Source organism: Amphiura filiformis, chromosome 20, assembly GCF_039555335.1.
Source record: "Amphiura filiformis chromosome 20, Afil_fr2py, whole genome shotgun sequence".
NCBI classification, from domain to species: domain Eukaryota; kingdom Metazoa; phylum Echinodermata; class Ophiuroidea; order Amphilepidida; family Amphiuridae; genus Amphiura; species Amphiura filiformis.
Window position 1 is genome coordinate 1,854,053 of NC_092647.1, and position 26,523 is coordinate 1,880,575.

The 26,523-nt window shown below is 42.4% G+C and overlaps 1 protein-coding gene across 1 annotated transcript; it reads left to right on the forward strand.

Annotated features, from left to right (window-relative positions):
• Nucleotides 1-1,317: 1,317 nt before the first annotated feature.
• On the forward strand, nucleotides 1,318-26,279 carry LOC140141975 (schlafen family member 8-like). The gene is made up of 6 exons (XM_072163866.1): nucleotides 1,318-1,404; nucleotides 2,143-2,428; nucleotides 14,194-15,194; nucleotides 16,164-16,274; nucleotides 17,114-17,897; nucleotides 24,392-26,279. Exons 1-6 carry the CDS (start codon nucleotides 1,353-1,355, stop codon nucleotides 25,293-25,295), a joined length of 3,138 nt encoding a protein of 1,045 aa, XP_072019967.1. The 5' UTR covers nucleotides 1,318-1,352; the 3' UTR covers nucleotides 25,296-26,279.
• Nucleotides 26,280-26,523: the final 244 nt, after the last annotated feature.

A 26,523-nucleotide genomic window follows, 5' to 3' on the forward strand; every position in this document is an offset into this window, starting at 1 on the left:
TATCGACACTTTCGACAGTCGATAACAGGCCTAATGACTATCATTTGAGGACTGAGTTGTTATAATATATTTTCCGAGGAGCAATTTCAGACAATAGCTGGGGATTAGTGGGGCAGAGGTTATTGAATCCTTTCATGACCACTGAAGCAGCCATCTAAAGTCTGCCAAGGACACTCGGCACAAATTGAAAGACCATGTCAACTCTCGACAAAAGAATGCATGCATGTCAGGTCATACGACACCAATTTGGTGTTTGTTATGACACCAATTTGGTGTTTGTTATGCTCCTCGAAATTAGTTCCTTACAGTCTATGTCTGGAAGCATACATGATGTAGTCAAGTCTGCCAAGGTCCACTCGGCACAAATTGAAAGACCATGTCAACTCTCGACAAAAGAATGCATGCATGTCAAAGGTCATACGACACCAATTTGGTGTTTGTTATGCTCCTCGAAATTAGAACCTTACGGTCTATGTCTGGATCATGCTATAGTATTATCAGGGCCCTGACAGTACACTCAGTTCAGAAATGTGTGTTACTGCGTGGAAGCGGCCATTGACCCTGTAATCGCGTATCCTGGAACTACCAGCTGCGTAGGCGCACTTGTATGCGCCCTATACGCGTTATTGATTGCGTTGGAGGCTTGTGCTGGCGACGCGTTCATTAGCACCCCGGCCCAGCACCATTAGCACCCGCGCGCCCATACCGTCCATACTGTACGTGTGTCAATTTGTGGTTCGCGGGATCTTATTTTCAGGCTCTGCCTCTGTAGCGTGCAAATTTAGCTGGTGCGATTTTACAGTCTACCGTGTGCTATTATCAGAGGTTTGACAGTAAATTTCGCTGATCCCTCCTGTTCTTTTCTATGTCGATTTAACACACGATTCCCGCTGTTGTTTTGGTTCCACTTTAGCACCCCCTGGTACACGCATGGAGGTCGCCATTTGAGGTTTTAGCACCCACTTTAGAACCCGGCTACCATCTATGCATTCAGCCCGCGTACAGTAAGCTATCGTTGTTTGTAGTCAGGGTCAGAATTTCGTTTTGCAGTGCGAGAATCAATCTTGATTCTTGCAATAAATTTGCAGTAATCATTTGATTCTTGCAAATCAACTTCTGTGTAAACTACAAAAGTTTCCGAGAATCAACTAGGATCCACACAAATCTGTTTAGGAGAATCTTTGGGAGAATCAATTCTCGGATTCTCGTTAAAATTCTGACCATGGTAGTATTTCATTCGACTGAATCCAAATTAATTATAAGATTCTATGAAAATGTGGGAAATATTAATATCTAGCTTTTGTTTTTGAATTAACAGGTGTACATGTATGTAACACAATATTACTATTGACATGGAGTCTTCATCAAGTGCTGGGACAAGCCAACAACACCAAGGCTCAGAAGGTAAGTGCTAATTATTTTGTGTGAGAAAATAAATAACCCTATTTTGCTTGTTCACATCACATGTGACATACCGTACGTACATGTATGTTGCATATTAGGTTGAACTTGTATCAGAAACTTCAAAAAATTTAATGTAATAGCCCATTCTACAGTCTCAAATATGTCGCGGCAGCTTCCAAGAAAGTAAGTTGAGAGAAGGTTATCAACGATTATACTATGATATAAAAAATTATTGTGTATACAATAGTAATTAGTATCTTCAATTCTGAGTTTTTTCAAGAATAATTACTACCTCCATGCTTTGAACAAGGTGTACGCAATGCTTCAGACCTGGGCGGGTTAGTGCTGATGTCATAGGAAATATTACGATTATGTACCATATATCGTTAATGCCACAGTGCAGGGTTGATGTACATTGTATAGATAGTCAATTTTTTATATTTCCCTCCAAATACCAGAAGCATGCCCATTTGTGGCAATTAGAACTGACAAATACGGGTGACTGCCTAGTCCCTTTTAATATGCATGAAATAACAGTCGCATACAAATTACAAACTTGTCATTATTATTATCGGCCAGCTGAAATGCTGGCAGGCCAGCTGAAAGTTTTGACAACTGGCATGGGCCAGCTGAAATCCTGGCGGGCCAGCTGAAAGTTGAAAGTTGTTAAAAAAGTTAAGCGTAAAGCCCTGGGCAATACTGATAATTTAATGTTTTTTTGGGTTTTTTTGCATTCAGGTGACGTCAGATACAGCAATGCTAGACAGAAAAGAGAAAGGAAGCGAAGTACAGGTGAATCGGATAGCTCTGATGTAAGTCATCATGGGGATAAGAAGAGTCTTTCTAAGAGATCTCGCATACAAGAAGACAACAATGGGGCTGCTACTCCAGAAGAGGAACCTGTTCCAGGAGCAGGTGGTGATCAGAGGATGGTTGGAGAGAGCAGTTCTATGGAAACAGGAAGTTACGATTCCATGGATGGCAACAATACCCTCCTTGATAACCAAAACATAAACTCAGACAGGTAATGCAGGGGGAAAGCTGGGTTGAATGCGTATTACTGGTTGGGAGATAAATTAGTCAAAATGCACGCGCGCTGATGTTGATGAGTCTAATGCGATTGCTGTAAAATATATCAAACTATTCGTCTAAATCATTTAAAAAATATGTAGTTTCTACTATCTACGACTTATGGTTATGGAAATATAAGACAAAAAGTGTCCAATGTCAAAAGTCAATCACACAGGGCCAAATTATAAAATGCTCTGATTTCTTGAAAACAAAGATCCTAAAAATAGGCTGAAATTGTTCACTTGCGTCAGTCAAGGATTATTATTTATTTATTTTATTCATATTTATCCAGGGTAGCCCAATTCAGCTGGTCTAACATGGGGCCCTGCAATACTTTTACATAACATTAAAAGGCAACAATTATCAACATGCAATTTGAATTTATATAAAATATACAACTATTAGATACAAAATTCAAATACAGAAATGTTTACGATTTTCAAAGCAAAATAAAAACACATCATTAACAAATACATGCTCAAATTTTAAGACTTGAATCTTACTATTCATAGTTTGAAAGTTTGCACATTTGTTGAACTTCTTACAACATTACTCAGCTTATTCCAAACCTCAACACCACTGTACGAAAGAGATGATTTAAAGTACCCAGTGTCATAACCATTTGTGCAAGGTGGTAGAGCTAATAAATTAGACGCAGCTTGTCTGGTGTTAACGTATGGTCTTCAATTTCATGCACATAAGAAAACCTGTTGATAAGGTACTGTGGTGATATATTGTTTAGACATTTTAAACATTAACAGTGATTTGAAATACATTGCCCGATTTGCAAGTGATTCCCATCCTAATATAGGAAACATTATATCAGAAGACGTAAGGTAGTTGGCACACAATATTATTCTTAGCTCATCGCTTCTGTAAAACATAATAATTTATGTACATGTACATCTTCATTGAAGCGACCAAACCATACTACACTACAATAGTCGAACTGCGGTTGGATAAGAGCCTTATATAAAACATTAAAGAGTGCGAACGTCAAGAAATGTTTTAAGACTTCTCAAGAGTCCAATTTTAGCTGTATGACTGAATTTACATGATCGTGCCAAAGTAATTTAGAATCAATCTTTACACCAAGACATTTGGCACTATGAACTTTTACAAGTTGACAATCATCGATGGAAACTGAAAAAGCAGAGCATTTATCATTACGTAACTTAGGCTCACTACCAATGAGCAATGAGCATAACATTGGTCTTGTCAGTATTAAGAAACAATTTGTTAACATTTAACCATGCCTTAATTGCAGAAAGATCTTTAGTGAGCTTTTTAGAAATAATATCAGTATCAGTACCACTGACAGACAGAGTGGTATCATCTGCGTACATATAGATATTTTCCCATGTGAAACTACATTTGGTATATCATTGATAAAAATCAGAAATAATAATGGGCCCAATATACATTTTACTGCCCTGGGGAACAACGACTTTTATTTCTAGTGAATCAGAGATAATACCCTTAAAAGTAACTCTTTGCTTTCTACAAGATAAATACGATGCAAACCATTTAACTGTATCTTCAGATGCCCCAGACTCAGTACACCGGTCGATCTTACCTTTCCGATGTTGATTAAGATACTTCTTGCATCGATCCCGAGATGCGGAAAAACCAATAGTCATTTTGTCCCACATAAATGAATAAATAACAAAAACCCCGATCCTCGGTGGACTCACCCAAAAGGTGACGTCACACCATCTGATCGCCCCTTATCCTCCTTGGTCTCCGACTGACACAGACGTGCCTATCGATTGTTCATAGCACTGTGTATCATTTTCTCGACCAAGGCGAGATATACGGTTGTAGTTTCACACCTTAGGTAAAACCAAACCGGTATTGTTCGGCTGAGGATAGTTTTGACGACATTTTCTAGCGAAAAAGTGACAAAAAACAATCCAAAACTTAGCTACATATCGTGCCTCCGTTTGTATACGGGACACACGAGCAATTCAAAATGGCCGCTCGTTGACGCCATTCATTTTGTTTCCCACGTAAAACAACCATTGCAGCCTGTAAGTTACAATAGATGTTTGTACATACACATTGTATTTCATGTACGGTAGGTTATTGTTGCTATGTTAGGGTGATTACTCTATCGTTATGTCTTCATTACCGTCCGATAAGACGAGTTAATCAGATATTCATACGGTGGGGATTGGTAGGGACCCGTCTGACATTTAGTAATAAAGTTAGCCAGTCCTTACTTTTACCACTAACGTTAGCGACCAGCCTCCGTGCTCAGGTTTGCTTACTGGGCTTGAGTCGGCGTGTTGGGGGGTAGTGCCCCCTCCCTTTTCTCCTCGCTTCGCCTCGGCCCTGTCGGGCTTGCCCTTCCCTGGTGACGGAGTGGGGCCCACACCCGCTCTGTTTCACCCACAGGGAGTGCTCACGATCTTCTAGATGTCTTTCTTTTGCTTAGGACTCTCCGAGTTCCAGCTTGACGATTGGGATAGCTCCGTCATCGCCATAAGACGAAGAAGAAATCTACCAAGGGCACTGGTAAGGTCGATACGGTGGATTCTGCTGTGACAGCCCCTATGGGTCATGGCAGGTCTGCTTAAGGGGGCTCCGGTCCCTGGACAAGCAGGCGGTTCCGTCGGGGACTGCTAGCGCGTCCAAAGGCTCAGCAGCCAGCGAAAGCACTGACTATACGTCAGAGCAAAGTAGCAGGCAGCAGAGCGGTAACCACCAGCGAAAACCCTAGCGGGTTTTGCAGCAGGAGGATACCAGTCGACACGGTAGATTCTGCTGTGACAGCCCCTATGGGTCATGGCAGGTCTGCTTAAGGGGCTCCGGTCCCGGACAAGCAGGCGGTTCCTTCGCGGACTGCTAACGCGTCCAAAGGCTCAGCAGCTAGCGAAAGCACTGACTATACGTCGGAGCAAAGTAGCAGGCAGCAGAGCGGTAACCACCAGCGAAAACCCTAGCGGTTTTGTAGCAGGAGGATACCAGTCCTCTAGCTGAAAATCCTCACGGGTTTTTAGCAGGAGGACACCCGTCTGTTGCAGGCATATCTACGGGCTCAAACAGCCACAGTAGTAGCCAGCGACGGGCAGCATGCAAGGGTACCTCGGGCTTGCCTGGGTTGAACCCTAGCATGCATGGGTTCAGCAGAGACGATACCGCGGCTAACGCTGTGGGTGTAGTCTTAGCAGAACCAACTGGGGTTGTCACACGGCAGCGTTCCATGGCGGGACCGCCGAGTGATACCCTGGGCCCTAGAATAGCTGCTGGCTGTCCACAGGGACTGGCTGGCGATTATTCAGGGGTTGGGCTCGCAGTCTCTCACGGGACAGCGACCCAGGTGCATTCGGTGGCAGCTACAAAGACGAGCTACGGCTTGACTTCAGTGGTAGCCGCTATGCACCCTCTAGCCAAGGGACAGCCGGTATAGCGGGGTACCCATACACACGGCTTGATCCCCTTGCGGGGAACGCAGTGAGGCATGGGTACAGTGGTACACAGCCGGGAGCCCTCACGGGCACCTACGCTGGAACCACGCATACAGCGGTACACAGCCGGGAACCCTCACGGGTACCCATGCTAGTACCGCGCCGGTACCACGCCAGCACACAGCTTGAGCCCCCAAACAGGGAACGCAGTGTGGCGAGGGTACAGCGGTCCACAGTTGGGAACCCTCACGGGTACCCACGCTGATACCGCACCGGTACCGCAGCACCCGCCTTAGTCGCCACAGTCTCTGTGGCAACAAGGGGGGCGGTGCTGGTACTGCAGTACCATGGGGTTACCCTGGTGGCGGATCCTTTCAGGGTCAGCTGCCGGCTGGGTATGCCCCGTGGTACCCGCCGCAGGGTGTTTCTTCCACGGCCTAGCACCGTGGCAAGTGTCGCCAGTGATGGCCACGCAGTACCAACATCAGCTGTTGACCAGGCCAGCCGGCATGGGGCTAACCCAGACCTCGATCAGGGGAGGCCCTGTGCTGCGAGCGCTAGGACGACGGCGGCTGCGAGAGCATGCGGACCCAGTGGTGCCATGGCGGATACCTCAGGGTCTTGCGGGAGTCCTCCCTCTTCTGCTGGCAGGTAGTCGGCGAGCCACACAGTGGTTATGCCTTCTTACCCACTTTCAGATGCCCGTCCTCAGTTACCGTCATCATCGGAGCATGATACGGATACTGTGGGCGAGGGAAAGGAGTCGGAAGCTGAGTCCGGTAGTGACATCACTACAATCTCCTTCCCCGCTGCCCCGCCGAGGGGAGCAACAGCACTGATCTTCCTCCGGACACCCCTAAGGGGGAGTCCATGGAGGAGGACCAGGGATCCTTTCAGTAGGATGCTCAGCTGCTGCTTCCTCACAGGGGACGCCTGCACTCTCATTCCCGGCAAACCTCACGGGTAGATATCGTAGGGCTGTCGAGCTCAGTAGAGCTATGACGCCGCGTGCTTGCACGCTTCCTCTGCGTGTAACGCGGGAGGACCACGGGACCTACCTGAGGGGATCCGAGAGGGACCCAGATGTCGTCAAGCGTATCACGCTCAGACAACATCTGGGCTCTTCCGCGAGGTGAGCCTATTAGCGGTGCTAACAGCTAGCCTCAACGAGAGCTCCATGGGCCTAGCCCATAGGGTGTCCACTCAGCGCCGGGGGGAGGGGCCTGCCACTCCAATCGCTCAACGCGATGGAAAGGCAGGGTCCTTTTCTCCTTGGATGCTTCTGCGCTTCGGTGGAGGACCGTGCAAAGAAGCTACCAACGGGAGCACTCTGAAAGAAGTCGGAAACTGCCCTTACCATGGGTAGGAGCTCCGACTTCAGCAGGCCGTGCACCACCATACCCGAGCCCACTACCTCTGCAGCACCCATTTCTGGGAGGCGCAAGGGTAGCACAGGAACAGCTGGCAAGCCCTGAAGAAGAGCAAACGCTCTTCCAAGGGAAGCTAGGCAGAGCATTCCTGGGGGGCTCAGCGGTTTTTCCACAAGGGGATCTCCCAGTGGACGACCGCTTATGGCTTTCGCCCAGAGGTGGGAAACCATCTCTTTGAGCGCCTGGGTATGGTCAGTGGTGAGTGGGGGTTACAGACTGGCAACCCAGTCTCCCCACATTCGCCTGCACATTTCAGAGGTCCACAGTAGTGCCGTCCAGACGGCCCCCAGCGTCGGGCACTACTGACAGGGATCACACAGCTTCTCACGAAGCGGGCGATTGTCCCGTCTACCCCGTTCTACGGTGATCTTGGAGCCATTGGCTCCAAGGAAGACCGGCGACGGGAGCCCCATCCGGAACCGCAGGCTGTTGAACAAGTTCTTCAGGCCCAAGAGGTTCAGAATGGGGACTCTCGCCGCGGTGCTAGCCGGCCCCATCAGGGGTATGGGAACAGCATCGCTAGATCTCTCGGACGCCTATCTGCATATGCCAATCGCCTCTCAAGATCGGAGGCATCTGCGCTTCTAGGTACAGGATCAAAATTACCAGTTTTGATACCGGCCTGTCCATCTCTCCCAGGGTGTGTACACTCTTGGTTAGAGCGGTGGCAGCGTACCTGAAGCACAGGGGTGTCAACATCAGTTGCTACCTGGACGTTTGGCTCATATACGGACGCACTCCACTGAAGACGACGGGTCTCATGGGGTTGATAGTCCGTGGGTGCGGGACCCTGGATTTTTGATCAGCTCAAAAAGTCCAGCGTGGTCCCGACGCAGAACACCACTATTTGTAGGGGCTCAGATCACCCTCACGGAGGGGTTCGCGGTGCCCTCACCCGAGCGGGCGCCGAACATGGTGCGGTGTGCCTGACTCTTGGCCGAGTCTCGGCAAAACCCGCTGTGGCATGGATGAAGGTGGTAGGCCTAATGGCCAGTATGGTAGACCTCGTACTGTACTGCCGTTTCTACGTTAGGCTTACCCAACTACACCTTCTAGCCTGCTTGCAGGCCCAGTCGTCACCCAATATCCCTCGCGGTTCCGTTGTCGGAGATCGCGCGAGAGGAACTCTGGTGGTGGACCCATCAGCCCAATTTGACCCAGGGTGTCAGGTTTCCTGCACCCCCGGTATGTCACGTAGTGACGACCATAGCGTCAAAACGGGGCTGGGGGGGTCCACATCCACGGAGACTCCGTCTCGGGCCTATGGGGGCCATAGAGACAAGAGTTTCACAACAACCTCCCTCGCTTACGAGGAGGTGATCGTGGAATCACTTACCGTTGTCCTGACGGATAACACAACCGTGGTAGCCTACCCCAACAGACAAGGGGACTCCGGGCCACCACGATTGAGCCTGCATGCACGACACCTGATAGGGTGGTGCAAGTTCAGGCAGATTACGATGAGAGCGATACACATCGCGGGCGTCACCAGCATCCTCGCGCACAATCTGTCACGAGGAAGGGTGTCGGGACCAGCAGAATGGTCCCTTGCTCGCAGGTCGCTCAGACGATCTTCAAGGGGATGTTCCACCCCTCCAAAGATCTGTTCGCATCTCATCGCAATCATCCACTGCCGGTGTACTGCTCAAGGGTCGCGGACCCCCAAGCATTCACCATGGACGCTCTGTCCATAGACTGGGGAGGATGACAGCTTATGCAGTCCCTCCGATCTCACTACTCATGAGGGTGGTGGCCAAGATCGGGTGGGAAGACTGCATTGTCATTCTGCTAGCGGCAAGGCCGCTGGCACTCCCAGTACCAGATCTACTCCGGATGCCCGGAGCGGAGGTACCCAGTCTATCACTAGAGCACCTGCAGTTAGCTGCATGGCCCTTACCAGGAACGCGCAGCGAGGGATACTTTTCATCAGAAGCTGTTTTTCTCATCGCCGGGCTAGACAGAGGTCTACCCTCCGTGACGTATAGCCAGAGTCTGGCTCCATACTACGCTTGGTGCAATGAGACAAATAGCTCTCCCTTAGAGCCTCTGTGCTGCTAGTTCCCGAGCTACTACCAGAAAAGTTCCAAGCAAGACTTCAGCGGGCCACTGGGGCCAGCTATAAGTCAGCTGTCCTCTCCATTCACCAAGGTTTCGAGACGGGTCGACTATCATAGCCGATGGTTACCTTATTAGTCTACGCCTCGACGGTATGTTCAACGAGTGTCTGCCAAAAAGGAAAGTGATCCTACTAGGGATCCCAACACAGTCTTAGATTACTTTAAGGGTCACCCTTTTGACCTTCCGCCAAAAGCGGCGCTTAAATACGTAACTCTCAAGATGGCTTTCCGGTTTGGCGTTGGGTTCGGGACGGCGGTGCTGAGTTGCACACGGTCTCGAGGTTAGCTTCCGTGTTCACAAACACTGGAGCGACACTGTTTCGGCGCTCTGTTCTCGTGGCTACGAACGGGCGCGGTGCATACCGACATTCGTCCCTCTCCAATCCCCAGGGTTGGGCAAGGTTCGGCTGAAGCCAAAGATAGGCTGGGGTGTCCGATAAGGCGCTGCAGCACTATTTCTTCCGAACACAAGCCTTGCGAGGGACTCACGACCGCATTCATCACCCTTACAGAACCTTTCGGTCCAGCCGCTGTCGCAAGGGCTGGTCCAGGTGTTGGTGGAGTCCGGGGGATCGCGAAGGTTTCGCGTCCCACGACCCACTCGACACGAGCTATCTCATCATCTTGGGTATACCGTTCGGTTGTCCCTTGAGGAGATCTAGCAGGCGGTGTCCCGGAAGCCACCTTCGCCTTTCTCTTCGATACTTCCGCTTCGTTAGTAATTAGAGACGGGCGGGGGGTTTACCGGGACATTGTTCGGCGATCATAATACGGTGGTGTACGGGTACCAGGTTTTCAGACTATACAGAATACTCAGCATGGTAAGAACCAGTGTCGCTATTCTTAACCACCAAACTTATTAAGTAAGGAGGTTTATGTCTGTGATCGCGTGGTCTTTTTTGTTTTCCGACCGTTGGGGGAAAATATTTTCTGACCTCGCGAAAACCATCGTTACCCGCTCCCGATCCCTGATCAGATGCTGACCAATCTTGTACCTCCATCCGTCGGTTACTTGCTAGATCGATCTTTCAGATGTTGATGCAAGAAGTATCTTAATCAACATCGGAAACGGTAAGATCGACCGGTGTACTGAGTCTAGTCCCAAACATAAATGTTTGGTAGACTCATAACCGGTGCGATCTTACCTTTCCGATGTTGATTATCCCGGACCCCGGCCACCCCCTACAAGTTTGGTCCGAGTAGGGGATCCCAAGTCGGATAAGGGATTTATCAGATGGTGTGACGTCACCTTTTGGGTGAGTCCACCGGGGATCGGGGTTTTTGTTATTTATTCATTTATGTGGGACAAAATGACTATTGGTTTTTCCGCATCTCGGGATCGATGCAAGAAGTATCTTAATCAACATCGGAAAGGTAAGATCGCACCGGTTATGAGTCTACCAAACATTTCTGTTTGGGACTAATATAATGGAGCTTTCTAAGCAAAATATCATGATTTAAGGTGTCAAACGCTTTTCTAAGGTCGATAAAGGCAACACAGTCATTTTACCAATCGTCAACCATGTCAACAAGAACAGTCTCGGTAGAATGACCAGGACGAAATCCTGATTGATGAACATTTAAGATACCATTTCGATTTAAAAAAGAGTAAACATGATTATGCATAGCCCTTTCAATGATCTTACTTATTACAGGTAGGATGGAAATTGGCCTGTAATTATTGGTGTTATCAAGATCACCTCCTTTATGCAAAGGGATCACTTTGGCTTCTTTCCATAAAGTAGGAAAAATCCCCTTTGACAAAGAAAGATTCATTATATAAGTTTAACTTTTAACAATGACTGGACGAGCCAGTTTCAGGATCTTGCAACTGACATCATCCAGACCTACCGCCTTTTTAATGCTCATGGAGCGAATTTCTTTGTCAACAAAATCATATGGAATACATGGTATATTAAGAACAGGTTTATCTTTAAGATCTTCACATCATCACATGTATGTAATACATTAACATCATCAATATTATTAACATTGTTTACATTATTATTTCTTTCATCACTTTCATTAAGTAGATTTGTTGCAACACTTGCAAAATGGCTGTTGAACACATTTGATATACATGTATCAATGTCAGGTGTAACTATATTATTGTAGTTACATCTGATTAAATGATTATTATTGTGTGCACTATCGAATCTTATGAGAATCATTACAAGAATCGATTCTGTGATTCTAGTTGAAATCTAGGCCCTGCTATTGACTGTGTTTTCTTTACTGAGTTTAAAAGCATAATAAGCCAAAGGTCAATGGAGTTAAATACACAGTACTTTTTTGACCTGTATCTTGGTAACTTAATATAATGAGGCAGTTACAAACCTGTGACTAGATGAAAAATTTGATCCTATTTTGAAAGAAATCGGAGCATTTTAAATGTTGACCCTGTGTGATTGACCTGTAACATTTGACACTCTAAACAGGTACATAGTCGTTGTTCAAGTACGACTGAAGTGAGTTCAAAAGTCGTTGTTCAACAATGCTCCCGAGGTTCACATAGGAGCTAACATCAACCCTCAATTCTTCCTCTGCTCTTGTGGTGTTTAAGAGAGAGTGAGGGTCTGATGGGGTATAAGAGAGAGTGAAGGCTTAGTAGTGTATTAGAGAGAGTGTGTGAGTGTCTGGTGGAGTAAGAGAGAGTGAGGGTCTGGTGGGGTATTAGAGAGAGTGTGGTCCAGGCTGGTGGTGTTTTAGAGAGATTGATGGTCTAATGGGGTATAAGAGAGAGTGAAGGCTTGGTAGGGTATAAGAGAGAGTGTGGGCCAGTATGGTGGTGTTTTGGAGAGAGTGTGTGTATAGTGGAGTATAAGAGAGAGTTATGCACTTATCAAGTCTTTCCCCTGCCCTGGGGGACCCGGGACTAGCGGGGACTTAGCAGGGGAAGTACATTTTGCCAGTGTGACATCCCCGGCACTGACCCCGTTAAAGTCCCGGCCTACGGGGCATAAATTTTCTGTACATTCCCGCTATGACTCGGCCCCGCTAGCCGGGCTACAGTGTGACAATCCCGCACAATCCCGACCCCATGGGCCGGGACTTGCGTTAAAACAATGTACAATCCCGGCTATGCCCCGGCCCATCTTGCAGAGTTTAATATACCTGTGTCGATTATTGAATGAACGACATTATAGGCCTAATAAAAAAAAGATCGATTGGATTATTTGGATAGCAGTGATCGTACACAACACGGCCGATTTAATAGTGCATGCCGATAATTTAAAAGACATCGACATGTTTAAGCCAGTTAACTTACATGCAGACGCAAGGATTTTTAAAAACAAAATAAAGTGTTTAAAAAAAAGTAGACTTTCATTTATAGATGCACGTAATTGGTTTTTAAAATATAATACTGGTTACTTATATAACAAGTAATTACCCCACTCCTCAGTTTGCTTTGTAGCGCCACAATCGTGAAAATAGTGCATTACAGAAGAGTATGCATGTCAAAATCGGCAGTTCTTGGTATACGGTACCGGGTACTGATGTTTTTTAATGGCGTGACTTCTTCGTGAAAGTCCCCGCTTTGTCCCGGCAGTGCGGGGGAAAAAATTGTACACCCCGGCAAAAGCCCCGCTAACATGAATGATTGGCCCGGCATAGCGGGACGATCTACTGTACATCCCCGCCAAGTCCCGCTAACTTCCCGGCCTGCGGGCAATGATTTTGTGTACATCCCCGACTACGTCCCGGCATGTTCCCCGCTATGTCCCGGGTCCCCCAGGGCCGGGGAAAGACTTGATAAGTGCATTAAGGCTTGGTGGGGTATTAGAGAGAGTATGGGTCAGCCTGGTGGTGTTTTAGAGCGAGTGGGTGTCTGGTGGAGTATAAGAGAGAGTGAGGGTCTGGTGGGGTATTAGAGAGAGTGTGGTCCAGTCTGGTGGTGTTTTAGAGAGAGTGATGGTCTGGTGGAGTATAAGAGAGCGTGAGGGCTTGGTGGGGTATTAGAGAGAGTGTGGGCCAGTCTGGTGGTGTTTTAGAGCGAGTGAGTGTCTGAGAGCGTGAGGGTCTGGTGGGGTATTAGAGAGAGTGTGGTCCAGTCTGGTGGTGTTTTAGAGAGATTGATGGTCTGATGGGATATAAGAGAGAGTGAAGGCTTGGTAGGGTATAAGAGAGAGGGGGGCCAGTCTGGTGGTGTTTTAGAGAGAGTGACTGTATAGTGGAGTATAAGAGAGAGTGAAGGCTTGGTGAGGTATTAGAGAGAGTATGGGGCAGCCTGGTGGTGTTTTGGAGCGAGTGAGTTTCTGGTGGAGTATAAGAGAGAGTGAGGGTCTGGTGGGGTATCAGAGAGAGTGTGGTCCAGTCTGGTGGTGTTTTAGAGAGAGTGAGGGTCTGGTGGGGTATAAATGAGAGTGAAGGCTTGGTAGGGTATTAGAGAGAGTGTGGGCCAGTCTAGTGTTATGAGCATAACATGTATATCAAATGAAAGTTTAAAACAAGGGGTTTCACATGGTGCTCACCAAGTTTTCGTTTGTGAATAGGGGAAGGGGGTTAGGTGTGGTCATCACGGGCATAGATATTCGTGTTTGGTCAAACACAACTGTGGTTTCTAGTTCTTCCTCTGCTCTTGTGGAAATGAAAACCATAAAAATGTGGGAATCGGGAAGCTCCTTCAAGTTCAACAGAAGTTTTGGCATCTGGAAGGAAATTGTTCTTTTCCATGGCTATCTTTCTGTGCAAATTTGTTATAATTGTTTTTATTAATGGTATCATCTACATTTTGCATATTTGTATTTTGCTTTATTTCAGCTGTCAACTTGTCCATTGTAATGAGCTTACAGTCAGCAATGTTGAGTATCTGAAGAAGGCGGCCAGGGATACGAAAAGTATACAGGGTCTAGAGGAAACCATTTGTGCTATTGAAGCCTGTATGAATTCCGGAAAAGGGGGGATTGTTACATTGATCGCTGAAGAAAAGGATATATCAAAACGCAATATGCTATCATCAGATCAATTTGACAAAAAAATAGATGAACATTTTAGGAAAGCCTATCAAAGAGAACGTGTTGATGACATTGAGATGGAAGACTTTGATTCTAACAGGGAGACTCGAAAGATTTTCATTACAGCAGGCGACCATCCCAGAATTGTTCACAATTGTGTTACCTACAAAAAATTGACTGCTTCTGTCACTGAAGTCAACACAGTCAATGAACATTGTGACATATTGTCCAAGGCCTACTTAGAGGAGCAACTGCCAAAACTTCCACAATCACCAGAAGAATGTGTGTATGGCAATACACTTCAATTCACCCAAAATGAGAGCAAGTTGGTGGAGTTTAAGAACTGTCGAGTGCAAACCATAGACGGGAAATTTCTGGATAAATGTGGCAAATATATTTGCGCTTTTGCAAATACAGTTGGTGGACATGTAATTTTTGGATTGGTTGATGGAAGTGGTATAATTGATAAGATGATTGCGATCAAGGATGAGGAGTACTTTCATCATGTGTTGCATAAAAACTTGGAGAAGATGATCTGGTTTCATCTGCAAAAAGGACGCATTACACCAGTAGAGGGTCAACACTTTAGGGTGCAATGCATGCCTATCTCAGGAATTTCTGATGGAACAAAGAGTATGATTATTATGTTGACGATTCCAAGATTTAACGATGGGATTGTGTATTACAGAGAACCCAAGTGTCCTGTTATTGACCCACAGAGTGCAAGTGGCTACAGGATGATGTACCGTCGTGAGTGGTTGGGCTACCTTAAAGAACAGGTCATAGTTAGAAGGAGTGAAAGAGAACGTAAGTATTTGAAAGTCTTTAGTCTTAAGATTCGTTTGCCTGTCCTCCACTGATCAGGGTTGTTTGATTTAAATCAGTGATTTAAATCGCGATTTATTTATTTTTAAATCACTGATTTAAATCAACTTTTTTCCATTTTTTACCATTTTTGATAAATGTAAGTTTTCTTGCTTAAATTTTACTTCATTCTTAATGCTTACAACTTTTGGATACAATTAAAATACTTCTATGATGTCACTTTATCTATCATTGCTAAAAATTCATCTCCAAGGTGCAGAATTCAACAGGTTTGTTCCCCATGATGTTACCAAATGTTTTCTTTGAAATTTTCACATATATAGAAACATGTTTTGATTTCTAGAAGGATTGTGCATATGACTAGCATTCCACTGGTACTCTTTGATTTTATCATGGGTAATAGCAGTTCTTGGAATGAAAAAAAAAATCGATTCAAATAAAAAAATCTGATTTAAATTTTAAAAATCTGATTTTTTTTATTTAAAAAAAAAATCAAAAAATCTACAACACTGCCACTGATTGACTCGTATGTTTTGAAAATCAAGAAAGTTTTTTTTACTGTACAAAAGTATACGGACCCTTATGCGTTGTGCTTGTGTGTGCGGCTAACTATAAATCACTGCACTTTAAAAAAAAATTATTCAAGTGTTATGGTGTTTGGGGCCCTGGAGCCCATAATATTTGACATATGATATGGGGCTCATATGTATTCTAACATTTCCAAACTCTTGAACAGTTTTAAAACATGTAAGTGATACGGTCATGGAATAAAAAGGCTTTTTATTTTAAATCGCCCAATTGTGCATGCATTTGCCCCTACGACCTACAAATGTACCTCCTGAAGCTAGTTTGATTTTCATTGTAAATTTCATATTAATTTAACTTTTAAGACATGATAGTTCTTATTAAACCAATGTTTAAAGTACAGTTTTTGGGTGTTTTTGTTCACAGGTCCGTTGTTCGAACAGTTTAAGCAGCTGAATTTAATTGACCCAAGGAAAACAATGTATGCATTGGACAAATGCAGCCCATCTGACTTGCGTAAAAAATGCCTTCCTGTAGGTGAGTACATGTATCTTGTGGTCGAACAATAATGCATACCAGTATTAACCCTAACCCTCCCTAATTCTATAAAATCCAATAGCACAAAGCCGCTGCATGCATCCCAGGTCAGTGGATGACGCAATCACAGGCATAAGCACTTTCGTTGGCCGGGCTAGCGCAAGACCTGTGGCTACCGGTCGCAGGGTCAGAATTACAGCGAGAATCAATTGTCCCAAAGATTTCTGTATTCAGATTTTTGTGAATCCTAGTTGATTCTCGCAAACTTGTAGTTTACATAAAAGTTGATTTGCAAGAATCAAATGATTCCCGCAAAGTTATTCTGCAAGAATCAAGATTGATTATCGCATAGCATAACATAATTCTGACCCTGCGGTCGCCGATCGAGTGGTTGGCATGTAGGGGGTCTAGGGTTCGAATCTTGATGGGAGCAAACAAGTTTGTTGTTCATCTTGTCTCTTTATTCCTTCCTTCTTTACTTTCCCATAAGGCCAAAAAAACAAAAGTTTTGTCTCAAAGCTCACGAGAAATTTAAAAACAAATGCGAAATGCGATTTTTTTTTTTTTTTTATTCCGACTTTTTCATGGTATTTTGAGAAAAAGTCTGATTTTCGCTGATTTTTCCTGGAAAAAACTATAAAAAATTTTGAAATAAATTTCCGCATTTCTTTTTTGTCAAATCGTGCGATTTTACAAACACACGCACAAGCTTTGAGACAAACCTTTTTTTGAAGTTTTGGAAGTTTAAGGCTGTGCAATTTCAAGCAATATGTATTGAGAAATTTAAGACAAAAATAGGTATATTCAATAGATTGTTGTTTGTTGTGATTTTTTAATAGAAAAAGGAAAGTATATCATTTGGTCTGATATACCGGAAGATGAATATCCAGAGGGATTGAAGAATCTTATAGGAAGCTGTGACGATTCGGAGAAAGGAGTGCTTGTCATAACAAATTTTGCACATGCATTTGACATGGGCCGTCGTCAACCAGCAGAGATGTGTGATATCCTGATGATCAGTGACCTCAAAGGAATCCATCTAATTACAACCAAAGCAAAGACCATTGGCCACAAGCATGACCAAGACATGGGTGATGTTACTGCTGAGGATGTTGTTACAACCAAAGCGAAGTCTACTGGTCACAAGGACGACCAAGACACATGCGCTGTTACTACCAAGGATGTTGTTCGCAAACTGGATAAAGAACTGCGGACTAACTGTCTTCAACATAATTCGGCTTTAATGCAATATGTTTTGTGCCATCATAGTTGTACCGATCTAAGGACATTCAATTTAAATGAATGCCCATGCCTGACACCAAGCTTCACCATGAATGAAAAAAAACTAGATGCAATATTGGAAGCACTGGTAGTCACCCTGAATTCTACCAGTTCTTCTATTGCTCAGAAAACAGGTGAGAAATGTCTATTTGTGTTGACAGAATCTCAGTGCAATCTTCTTTGGAAAGAATGTGGACGTAGCAAGATTTTGTTCATTCATGGTGTAGCAGGCACAGGCAAGACCCTCATGGCACATCTTATTGCAAAGAGGCTCATATCGCAAGATGGATATGATGCTGTTCTTTATGTTTGTGAAAACACCCACCTGAGAAACGTCACAAGGTAAGTCAGTTGTTTTAAGTTGAAATCTTTGCTCAATGGCCCTGAAACCAAAATTTGATGTTGGTATTTACAAAAAACACTGACATGTCTGCCTGACAGGCAAGTTAGGCAACTAGATTTAAATACGTGATGTATGAACTTAAGGCACCCCTCAAAATGAAATACATTCTACACCTTGAGTTTACTTGACTACAGTATCGCTCTTTGGTTTAAGGTGAATTTATGTGTGCAAAGAGCAGGGCAAGTAAAATGTGTTGCGATCAAGCAAAATCAGTCGGAACTCGGCAATAATAAATTTGCAGTTTCTTACAGGAAAGTAAAATGGATTTACAAACCTGGATTTTCCAGAAACAATAGGAAACAAAAGGAAATATTTCCTTGGCTACATCTCAAAATCAATATTTCTGAGTTCCAGTTGATTTTGCTTGATCGCATCACAAATATCCAACTTCAGGAGCAAGTGGATTTCTAAGTGTATGTGCCAGATACTGCAGATGGGCTAGTGTAGATTTGAAAATTCTGTGAGGCCTGGTAAGTCACCAGAACCAAAGTTGTTGATCTTTGGATCGACCATCGATGCTGCTTCAATGCTTGCAATTATTGAACTATCAACTAATTAATCAGAATTACTGGTAAATTTGTATTGGGCAATATCATGTCATGTACAGATTCATATATATGTAATCACAATTAACAATAGTCAATTGATTGATTTCATAAATAATAAGGATCGACCAAGCATCAATGGTCGATCTGGTTCTTTTGCCCAAGGCCAAATTAAAAAAGGTTTGTCACAAGCTCTGATGATATTCAAAATCCAAACTAGAATGCAGGTTATTGGCATGACTGGTACATACTATCAGTGTAAAGCTGTTATAAATATGAGGGCTAGTTTAAGTTAAATAAAAATGTCAGCTTCATACAATGGGTGATCAGTAAGTTTGTAGAACAAGGGATTTTACTTTGTCGCAGTATAATGAATTTGATTTCAATTAAAGCTTGTTGTTTTACAACATTACTGCAAAAATGGTATTTTTGCTTTGATGTGCAGGACACTCTGCAGAGTAAGCCTGACTTCATCACGACATGCTGTACATTAATCACTAGAATTACGATTTGGCCCTTTGCCCTATTCTCAGTGCAGTAAGCTACCATTCATTTCAGAGGCATACGTGTAACTCTAGTAACTCTCATGTGGTCCAGGCATGGCTTGGTCAGTGAAACCTATTGTATTTTTTAAACCTCACTCCATATAAACACATCAACAAAAATAAGTCCCCCTCCCAATATTTTGTCATAGCATTGTAAGGTTTCGTTTTGTACCAAGAAAACTAACTTTGAAATAATTATATGACTGTTTACTAAATGTTCAATGAAAATGAAAGATGTCCATGACTTCACGGCTGAATGAGTCCATATTGAACACAAAAACTGCCCTTTTCAAAAGTTACAAATATCACAAAAGTTGATTCATGGCGTGTCACTAATGCAAAACTCATGTGGACCGTGCTTGAGTACGGTTTAAAATCCTCACCAAGTGAACATTCTTGATCATTCAGCCATGCAAATCCCCATCTTGATGCAGAGCTCAGCAAAAGTGAGTGATAGGATGGTCAGTCTCATTCCTTGTCCCAATACACCTTGCAGTTAACAAGCATAGTCCTACTTTGTGACTTTTGGAATGGGCAGTTTTTGTCTTTAATTTGGGGTCATTCATCCATGAAGTCATTGATATCTTTCATTTTCACACAACACTGCAAACAGTCATATAAATATTTCTCAGTTAGTTTTATTGGTACAAAATGAAAGCTTACGATGTTATGATGTAATTTTGAGAGGGGGACTAGTACTTATTTCTTTTGATGTGTTTATTATCAGCTTTGCTGGATCAATTGGAAGACTTACATTTTGTTCATAAATATAGGTTTCAAGAAAATTGAGACAGGTGCATTAAGGTTGGTCTGAACCCTGGAATTATGGAAACTTTCGGGCCTCATAACTTCTAAATTGTTTGTCTAAAGTATATAAAAGTATACATATTTAGAATGGCAAAGACTGGATAAGTTCATCTGTGAGGTCAAATTTGGGCCAAAATGGCACTTTTATTTAAAATCTAAAAATAACGGTTTTTGGCCCACTTCTTTTGTGCACCGTAACAAAAAATTCTTGGGCCAAAATTTAATTTTTATTAATTTTTAAAACTAGATCAAAATATCTAGGACCCGTTTTTCATTTTTTGAATTTTGACCAATTTCACCAAAAATATTTGAAATTTGTGCCAAAATCGGCCTTTTTATGATTTTTTGAAAAATCAACATTTTTTGACCATTTTTGGCAAATTTCTCAAAGTTAGTCGAAATTCAAAAAATGAAAAACGGGTCCTAGATATTTTGATCTAGTTTTAAAAATTAATTAAAAAAATTTTTTGGCCCAAGAATTTTTTTGTTATGGTGCACAAAAAGAAGTGGGCCAAAACCGTTATTTTTAGATTTTGGGCCAAAGTGCCATTTTGGCCCAAATTTGACCTCACAGATGAACTTATCAAGTCTTTGCCATTCTAAATATGTATACTTTTATATACTTTAGACCAACAATTTAGAAGTTATGAGGCCCGAAAGTTTCCATAATTCCAGGGTTCAGACCAACCTTAAGGTATGCAGTGACCATGACTAAAGGTGTCTACGTTTACACGTTTCACGTTTAACCGACCTGAATAACACCAATCACGCGCCGCCATATTGTTTTGGTTCCACTGGTTCCCTGCAGTTGAAATCACAATACGATAGAATACTGAGGATACACGCATTTGCAAACCATTGCGGTATATTTCAGATCTCGGGTGATGAATACTCAGATAGGCTTTAATAATATAGGATGCTAAGGATTTATTCTGATAGTCATGGTAAACAATCTAGCTCATGTAAGTCGCCATTTTAGATAGTGATGGGCGATCACCGATATATGAATAATATCATTCGATGTCATTATTCTACATCTCCCTTCTTAAGATAAACTGCACAGTAATTTCAAATGAAATTGAATTAGCAAATCTTGCTAATTTAGTAGTGCCTGAAACTTTCACACTAAAAGTCAAATGTGACATCTCAAGATTTTTTCTTGATTGTGATATCAAATAAATGTAAATATTCCTGTGCCGAAATATGCTTTGCTTGCTTTTTGTCATTCTTTATGAGTTAAAGTGTCCTTTATCACTTATAGTCTTTTTCAAAGTTTCTGCTCTTTCTTTTAGAGCTTTGTCCAAAGCATCTGATTAAAACTTGTGAAACTTTTAACTGTAAACTTCATAGAACTCACAAACTAACATTCTTAAAGTTGTGAAATAATATCAAACCTCGACAGTCTACTTTTTTGTTTTTGTTTTTAGAACTTTTGGAAAGAAAGGAAAACATTATTTTCCATGCCAAAAATTGTCAAAATGTGGTGACCTAAATAAACTGAACTGTCGACTATTGACATTATTTTTACCTACTCTAGAGAACAGGGTAGACTACCTGGATTCTCACTGTGTGGTACATGGACCTTATTCTGAGTCCATTAGTGTTGTGATTATATACTCACACAGATCTACACTAGAATTACATTTTATGTTTAGACTTGCTTGCAGACTGGTTGACAGGTAGAACTTCACACACGCCACGCTTGAATGTTGTAATTGGTATCATGTGTGTCAATGAGTATTATGTTGCAGACATAATAATAAACAACATGCAAACCTAACAATACACAATCTGCTAACTTGAACAAAATTAGTGTAGTAATGTATCAATTAGAACTTCAATTTTGGTTTCAAATGCCAAACATTTTTACAATTAGTTTTGTTTCAAGTGCCAAAACTTTTAAATGTCTTTTTTAGACAATTTGTCTTGTTTCAAGTGCCAAAACTTTCAAATATGACTTTTTAGAAGTTCAATGAGAGTCTCTGTCTCTAAGTTTTGGTAGTAAGGCTAATGTGAAAACATCTATGTACGGTCATACACTTCTGAGTTGTACTTTGGGTTAGGCTTCACCACTCGTCCACTTCTGGTTTTCACTGGTGGGTGCTGAACAGGCTGTTCTTGTTCTTGCTGTGGTGCTGGCTGTCTATGATGACCAGGTTGAACTGTTGCTGGTTGCACTGCACTGTTGACTGGTTGTTCTAGTTGTAACTCTGGAAGTGTGTCATTTCTTGGCTCTTGACGTACATATTCTGGTACTGGTAGGAGATGTTTTCTATTTCTCCTAAGTTCATGTCCTTCACTTGAAATTATGTAGGATCTTGGTTGAGGACCAACTTGCTTGACAACACCAGCGCGATCAAATCCTTTCTTTGTCTGGAGTCTCACAGGCTGATTTACAAGTAGAGGTTTCAGCACTTTTACATGCTTGTCGTAAGATGCTTTCTGCTGATTTCTCTTCTTGTCAAGTTGGTTTCTTACTGTCTTTGGTTGGATAACAGCAGGTTTTAGCAGTTTGCTGTTAGTGTACATGGGTGTTCTAATGGATCTAGACATAAGTCTTTGAGCTGGAGATCCAAGAACTGAGTCTCTGGGTATGTTTCTGACATTTAACAAGTTCATGTAGATGTCGGAACCTTCTCTCTTGGTTTTCTCTAACAGTAGCTTGGCTTGTTTCACTGCATTTTCAGACAAACCGTTTGACTGGGGGTATTCGGGACTGCTTGTAATGTGAGTAAAGTTCCATTCTTTAGCGAACGCTTTGAACTGGTGTCCCGAAAACTGACCACCATTGTCGCTTATGACGATTTGCGGGTACCATGCGTTATGCGAGTGACGTTTCAGCTTTGTTATCACTGTTGTCGCTGTCAAATTTGCGAGGCTGTTTATTTCATACCATCCCGAATAGGAATCTACTACCACTAGATAGTGCAAACTATTCCATTCAAAAATGTCTGTACCGACAATTGTCCATGGAAGATCTGGAATGTCATGAAGCACTAAAGCCTATCTGAGTATTCATCATGGTGTCAGTCGTAGAGGATATGTTTTGGAAACCGGTGGCAAGTAGATACCGTAAATACACGCAGTAACCAGTGAGTAACGTAGTGATAAAGTCAGCGTACGCACCACAGCATTTTAAGCTTATTTACCGAACCGATATCAGACGTTCTACACGCGTGTAATCCAAAAACATGGCAGAATTTCGCAAGCCAGACCCCCTAAGCTTCGAAGGGAATGTGGCAGAAAATTGGCGAATATTTGAACAGGATTTCGATATATTCGTCATGGCCGCACATGGAGCGAAGTCCCAAAAGGAACAAGCTTACATATTACTTAATATTGCTGGCAAAGACGCAATAGAAAAAAGTAGGAGTTTCACGTATAAAGCAGCTGTTACAAACGATGAAGGTAACATTGTAACCCCTGCTGAGTCGAAAGAAGACCCAGAAATACTGAAAACAAAGTTCAGAGAGTTGTGTTCCCCACAAAAAAACGTCATTATGGAAAGACATAAGTTTAACTCAAGGTTTCAAAAACCTGGTGAAAGCTTTCAAAGCTTCAAGGCAGAACTCAGGACATTAGCTCAAACATGTGAGTTTGATAAACTCACCCCAGACGAGCTTATTAGAGACAGGATCGTGTGTGGTATAAATAATGATAGACTGAGAAGATCGATGTTGAAAGAACGTGATCTTACACTGGTGAAAGCAGTACAGTTGGGCCAGATTTCTGAAATGACTGATGCGCATTCCAAGACACTTACAGCCGCAGCAGCCGATTCGGATTCAACAAGCGCCGTACACTATATCAACAAGAAAAAACCACAGTCCGCAAATTACAGGAAATTTAAGCCTAAGGTGAATTCAAATCCCACTTCTGACACCATGATGAATACTCAGATAGGCTTTAATAATATAGGATGCTAAGGATTTATTCTGATAGTCATGGTAAACAATCTAGCTCATGTAAGTCGCCATTTTAGATAGTGATGGGCGATCACCGATATATGAATAATATCATTCGATGTCATTATTCTACATCGGGTTGCCGACTGTTTTCCTACCAAAAATCCGCTAATTATCATGATTGCAAATCGGTAAATGCAATTTGAAATACCAATTTCCGGCTCATTTCTGGCCGTAAATTTGTGATTATGGGGCATGTTTAAAAACCTTGAATTTGAACAAAAAATTTAGGGTCTATAACTAACTTAAAAAACTATTAAAATTTTTAACAAATTTATTTTTTTAAAACTTTTTTTTTACATACGTTTACATGGTTAACCGATCGGATTGTGGACTGTTTGAACGGTTAGACAAATAACCGTTAATTTACACCCCTAACCATGACCAAAGAATTTGGCTAGCTGAGTACTTGTTCAAGTATTTTGTTCTACAAACTTATTGACTGCCCCTGTAACAAACAAAATAATCTAAAACTTGTCTTTACTACTTTAGAAATGCAGCTTGGGCACCATGCTACAATACATGTTATGTTTTACAATGTATTTGCTTTCTTTTTATCTCATTCTTACAGGGAAAGAAAAATTCAGGCTATGACCAGAAGTATATTTCAAACTTGCTCAGGGTCCTTGAAGAACGTAAAACACATAATCTTTGATGAAGCACAGAACTACCGCTTGGACGATGGATCCGTATTTGATTGGTATGGGGAAGCAAACAAGTTAGTGAGTAGAAACGCGGTTAGTATATTTCAACGTGGGCTTGTGTGGGTATTCATGGATATGTCACAGAAGGCACATAAATTTCGTAGTGGTCTTCCCAGATGCAACGAACAAATACCCAACATGAAAGTATTGTATGAGGTAGTGAGAAACCCAATTGAGGTATTTAAGACTGTTAGAAATACGCGAATGGTTACAAGATCTCAAGCAGGTCTTCCAGTGGATGATCCAGAGCTATGGGAAGAAAAAGATTGGCTGGAATTATACAAGGATAATATACTGCCAGATTCCAAATCTAAAGTTGTCCATAATGTACGGGGTAAAGTAGAACAAAGAATAGTCCCCAATTTGAGTCCACTTGTTGTGGCTAAGGAAGTTCTGAAAGTAGTCAAACGTAGTATGGTAACCATTGAAGTCAAAAACATGGCTGTCTTATGTAGTACAGATGATAGTGTAAAAGAGTACGAAAGTGCTCTTCGAGAGGAAGCTGGATCACAGCTAGGGCTAAAAGTTGTTCAAGATCCATTACATCAGAAACAGGGATGCCTGTTGATAGAATCTGTCCGTAAGTTTTGTGGTTTAGACCGAGCGGTGGTGATCATTGTAGAGCTAAATGTCGCAGATCCAAGGAACCACTGCTTGAGAAGGCTGTATGCACAGGCGATTTCTCGTTCTATGATGAACGTGTATTTCATTGTTCAAAATCGGCTGCCATTCAGCATTCCAGTGTCGCAGTGGAAAAAGTTTGATGTGTAAAAGGTGCATCATCAGGTTGATATTTGAATACTCACGCAAAACAGCTAGGGAATAACAGCAAAATGTTATATGTGACACGATCAAGGGAAATGAGTCGGATGTCGCTAATTGATTTTGAGATTTTGGCAAAGAAAGTGTTAAAATTCTATATATTGTTTTCAGTGATTGATATTTATAAATGGATGTAACTTCGCAAAAAAAGTCGTACCAACTTGGGGGGTTTTCAGTTTCTGAGTGAAAGCACTAAATATCCTCTTTAATAGAAGCGTACATGTATGTTAAACTCATTTTCAACCAGGGTCAACATGTGACTCATTCCCTTTGATCATGTCACCGTCATAGGCAATATGGGTGTCAACATTTACATGTTTCACGTTTAGCTGACAGCAAGTTATAGTTAAATTGCATTAGGAGATTCGATATTTAGAAGCAAAAACACGTTTCACAATGGCCCAAGAGTATGGGTGGCAACCACCATAGGGGATAAGTTCATAACATCTAAACCGAGAATTTAGGCTTAAAAATTTCTTCCGATGCCAAAATCTCTATTTTAATAGGATAAAGGTGAAGGGGTGTTAGGCTACCGTTCTGGTCACACATCTTTAAATGGAACAGCACCCAACTGAGTGACATTGAATGTACTTCATGTGTATATTCGTGTGATCTCTTTTAAAGGAAAACTAGTTCTTGTAGATACATTTAGTCTTTTAACTTGTATTTTTATGTCTTGTAATATATTTGTATAATTGAAGTTGTAATATTAATTTTATTAATTTGTAAGTTTAGTATTTGAGTATAATGACACGATCTGGTCTATGGGGGCCATTTATTAGGCGCTGGCACATTTGAAATTGAGATAAAGGTAATAATATGGAGTAAAAAACAATAAAATACATAAGAAAAGAATAAAACTTCTTAACTTTAGAACCAAGTATGCTAAACCTTCGGTGTGTTCAGTATTTGATAGCCTAATGTTTGTATAAGGCCGTATAAAATTAATGTTTTGGTTCTCGTCCAGAGGATTTTCATGAATTGATGAGGGAGGGAGGTGGTTTTTTTTTTTTTTTTTTTTTTTTTTTTTCCAATGTAAAATTAGCATTGTCAGTAGTTTTCGGTCTTCTTCAACAGTGCTCGAGGAAACGATGAGGCCCTTTTTTTTTTTCAAATGTGAGATTCTGAGGGATAAACCCCCTAGAGTACCACAAAAGACTTGGAAGTGATGCTTGTT

Coding starts and splice junctions, on each gene's coding strand:
- LOC140141975 (XM_072163866.1), top strand. CDS start 1,353: ATGGAGTCTTCATCAAGTGCTGGGACAAGCCAACAACACCAAGGCTCA. Junction 2,429..14,193: donor CAAAACATAAACTCAGACAG/GTAATGCAGGGG, acceptor GCTTTATTTCAG/CTGTCAACTTGTCCATTGTA. Junction 17,898..24,391: donor CACCTGAGAAACGTCACAAG/GTAAGTCAGTTG, acceptor TCATTCTTACAG/GGAAAGAAAAATTCAGGCTA.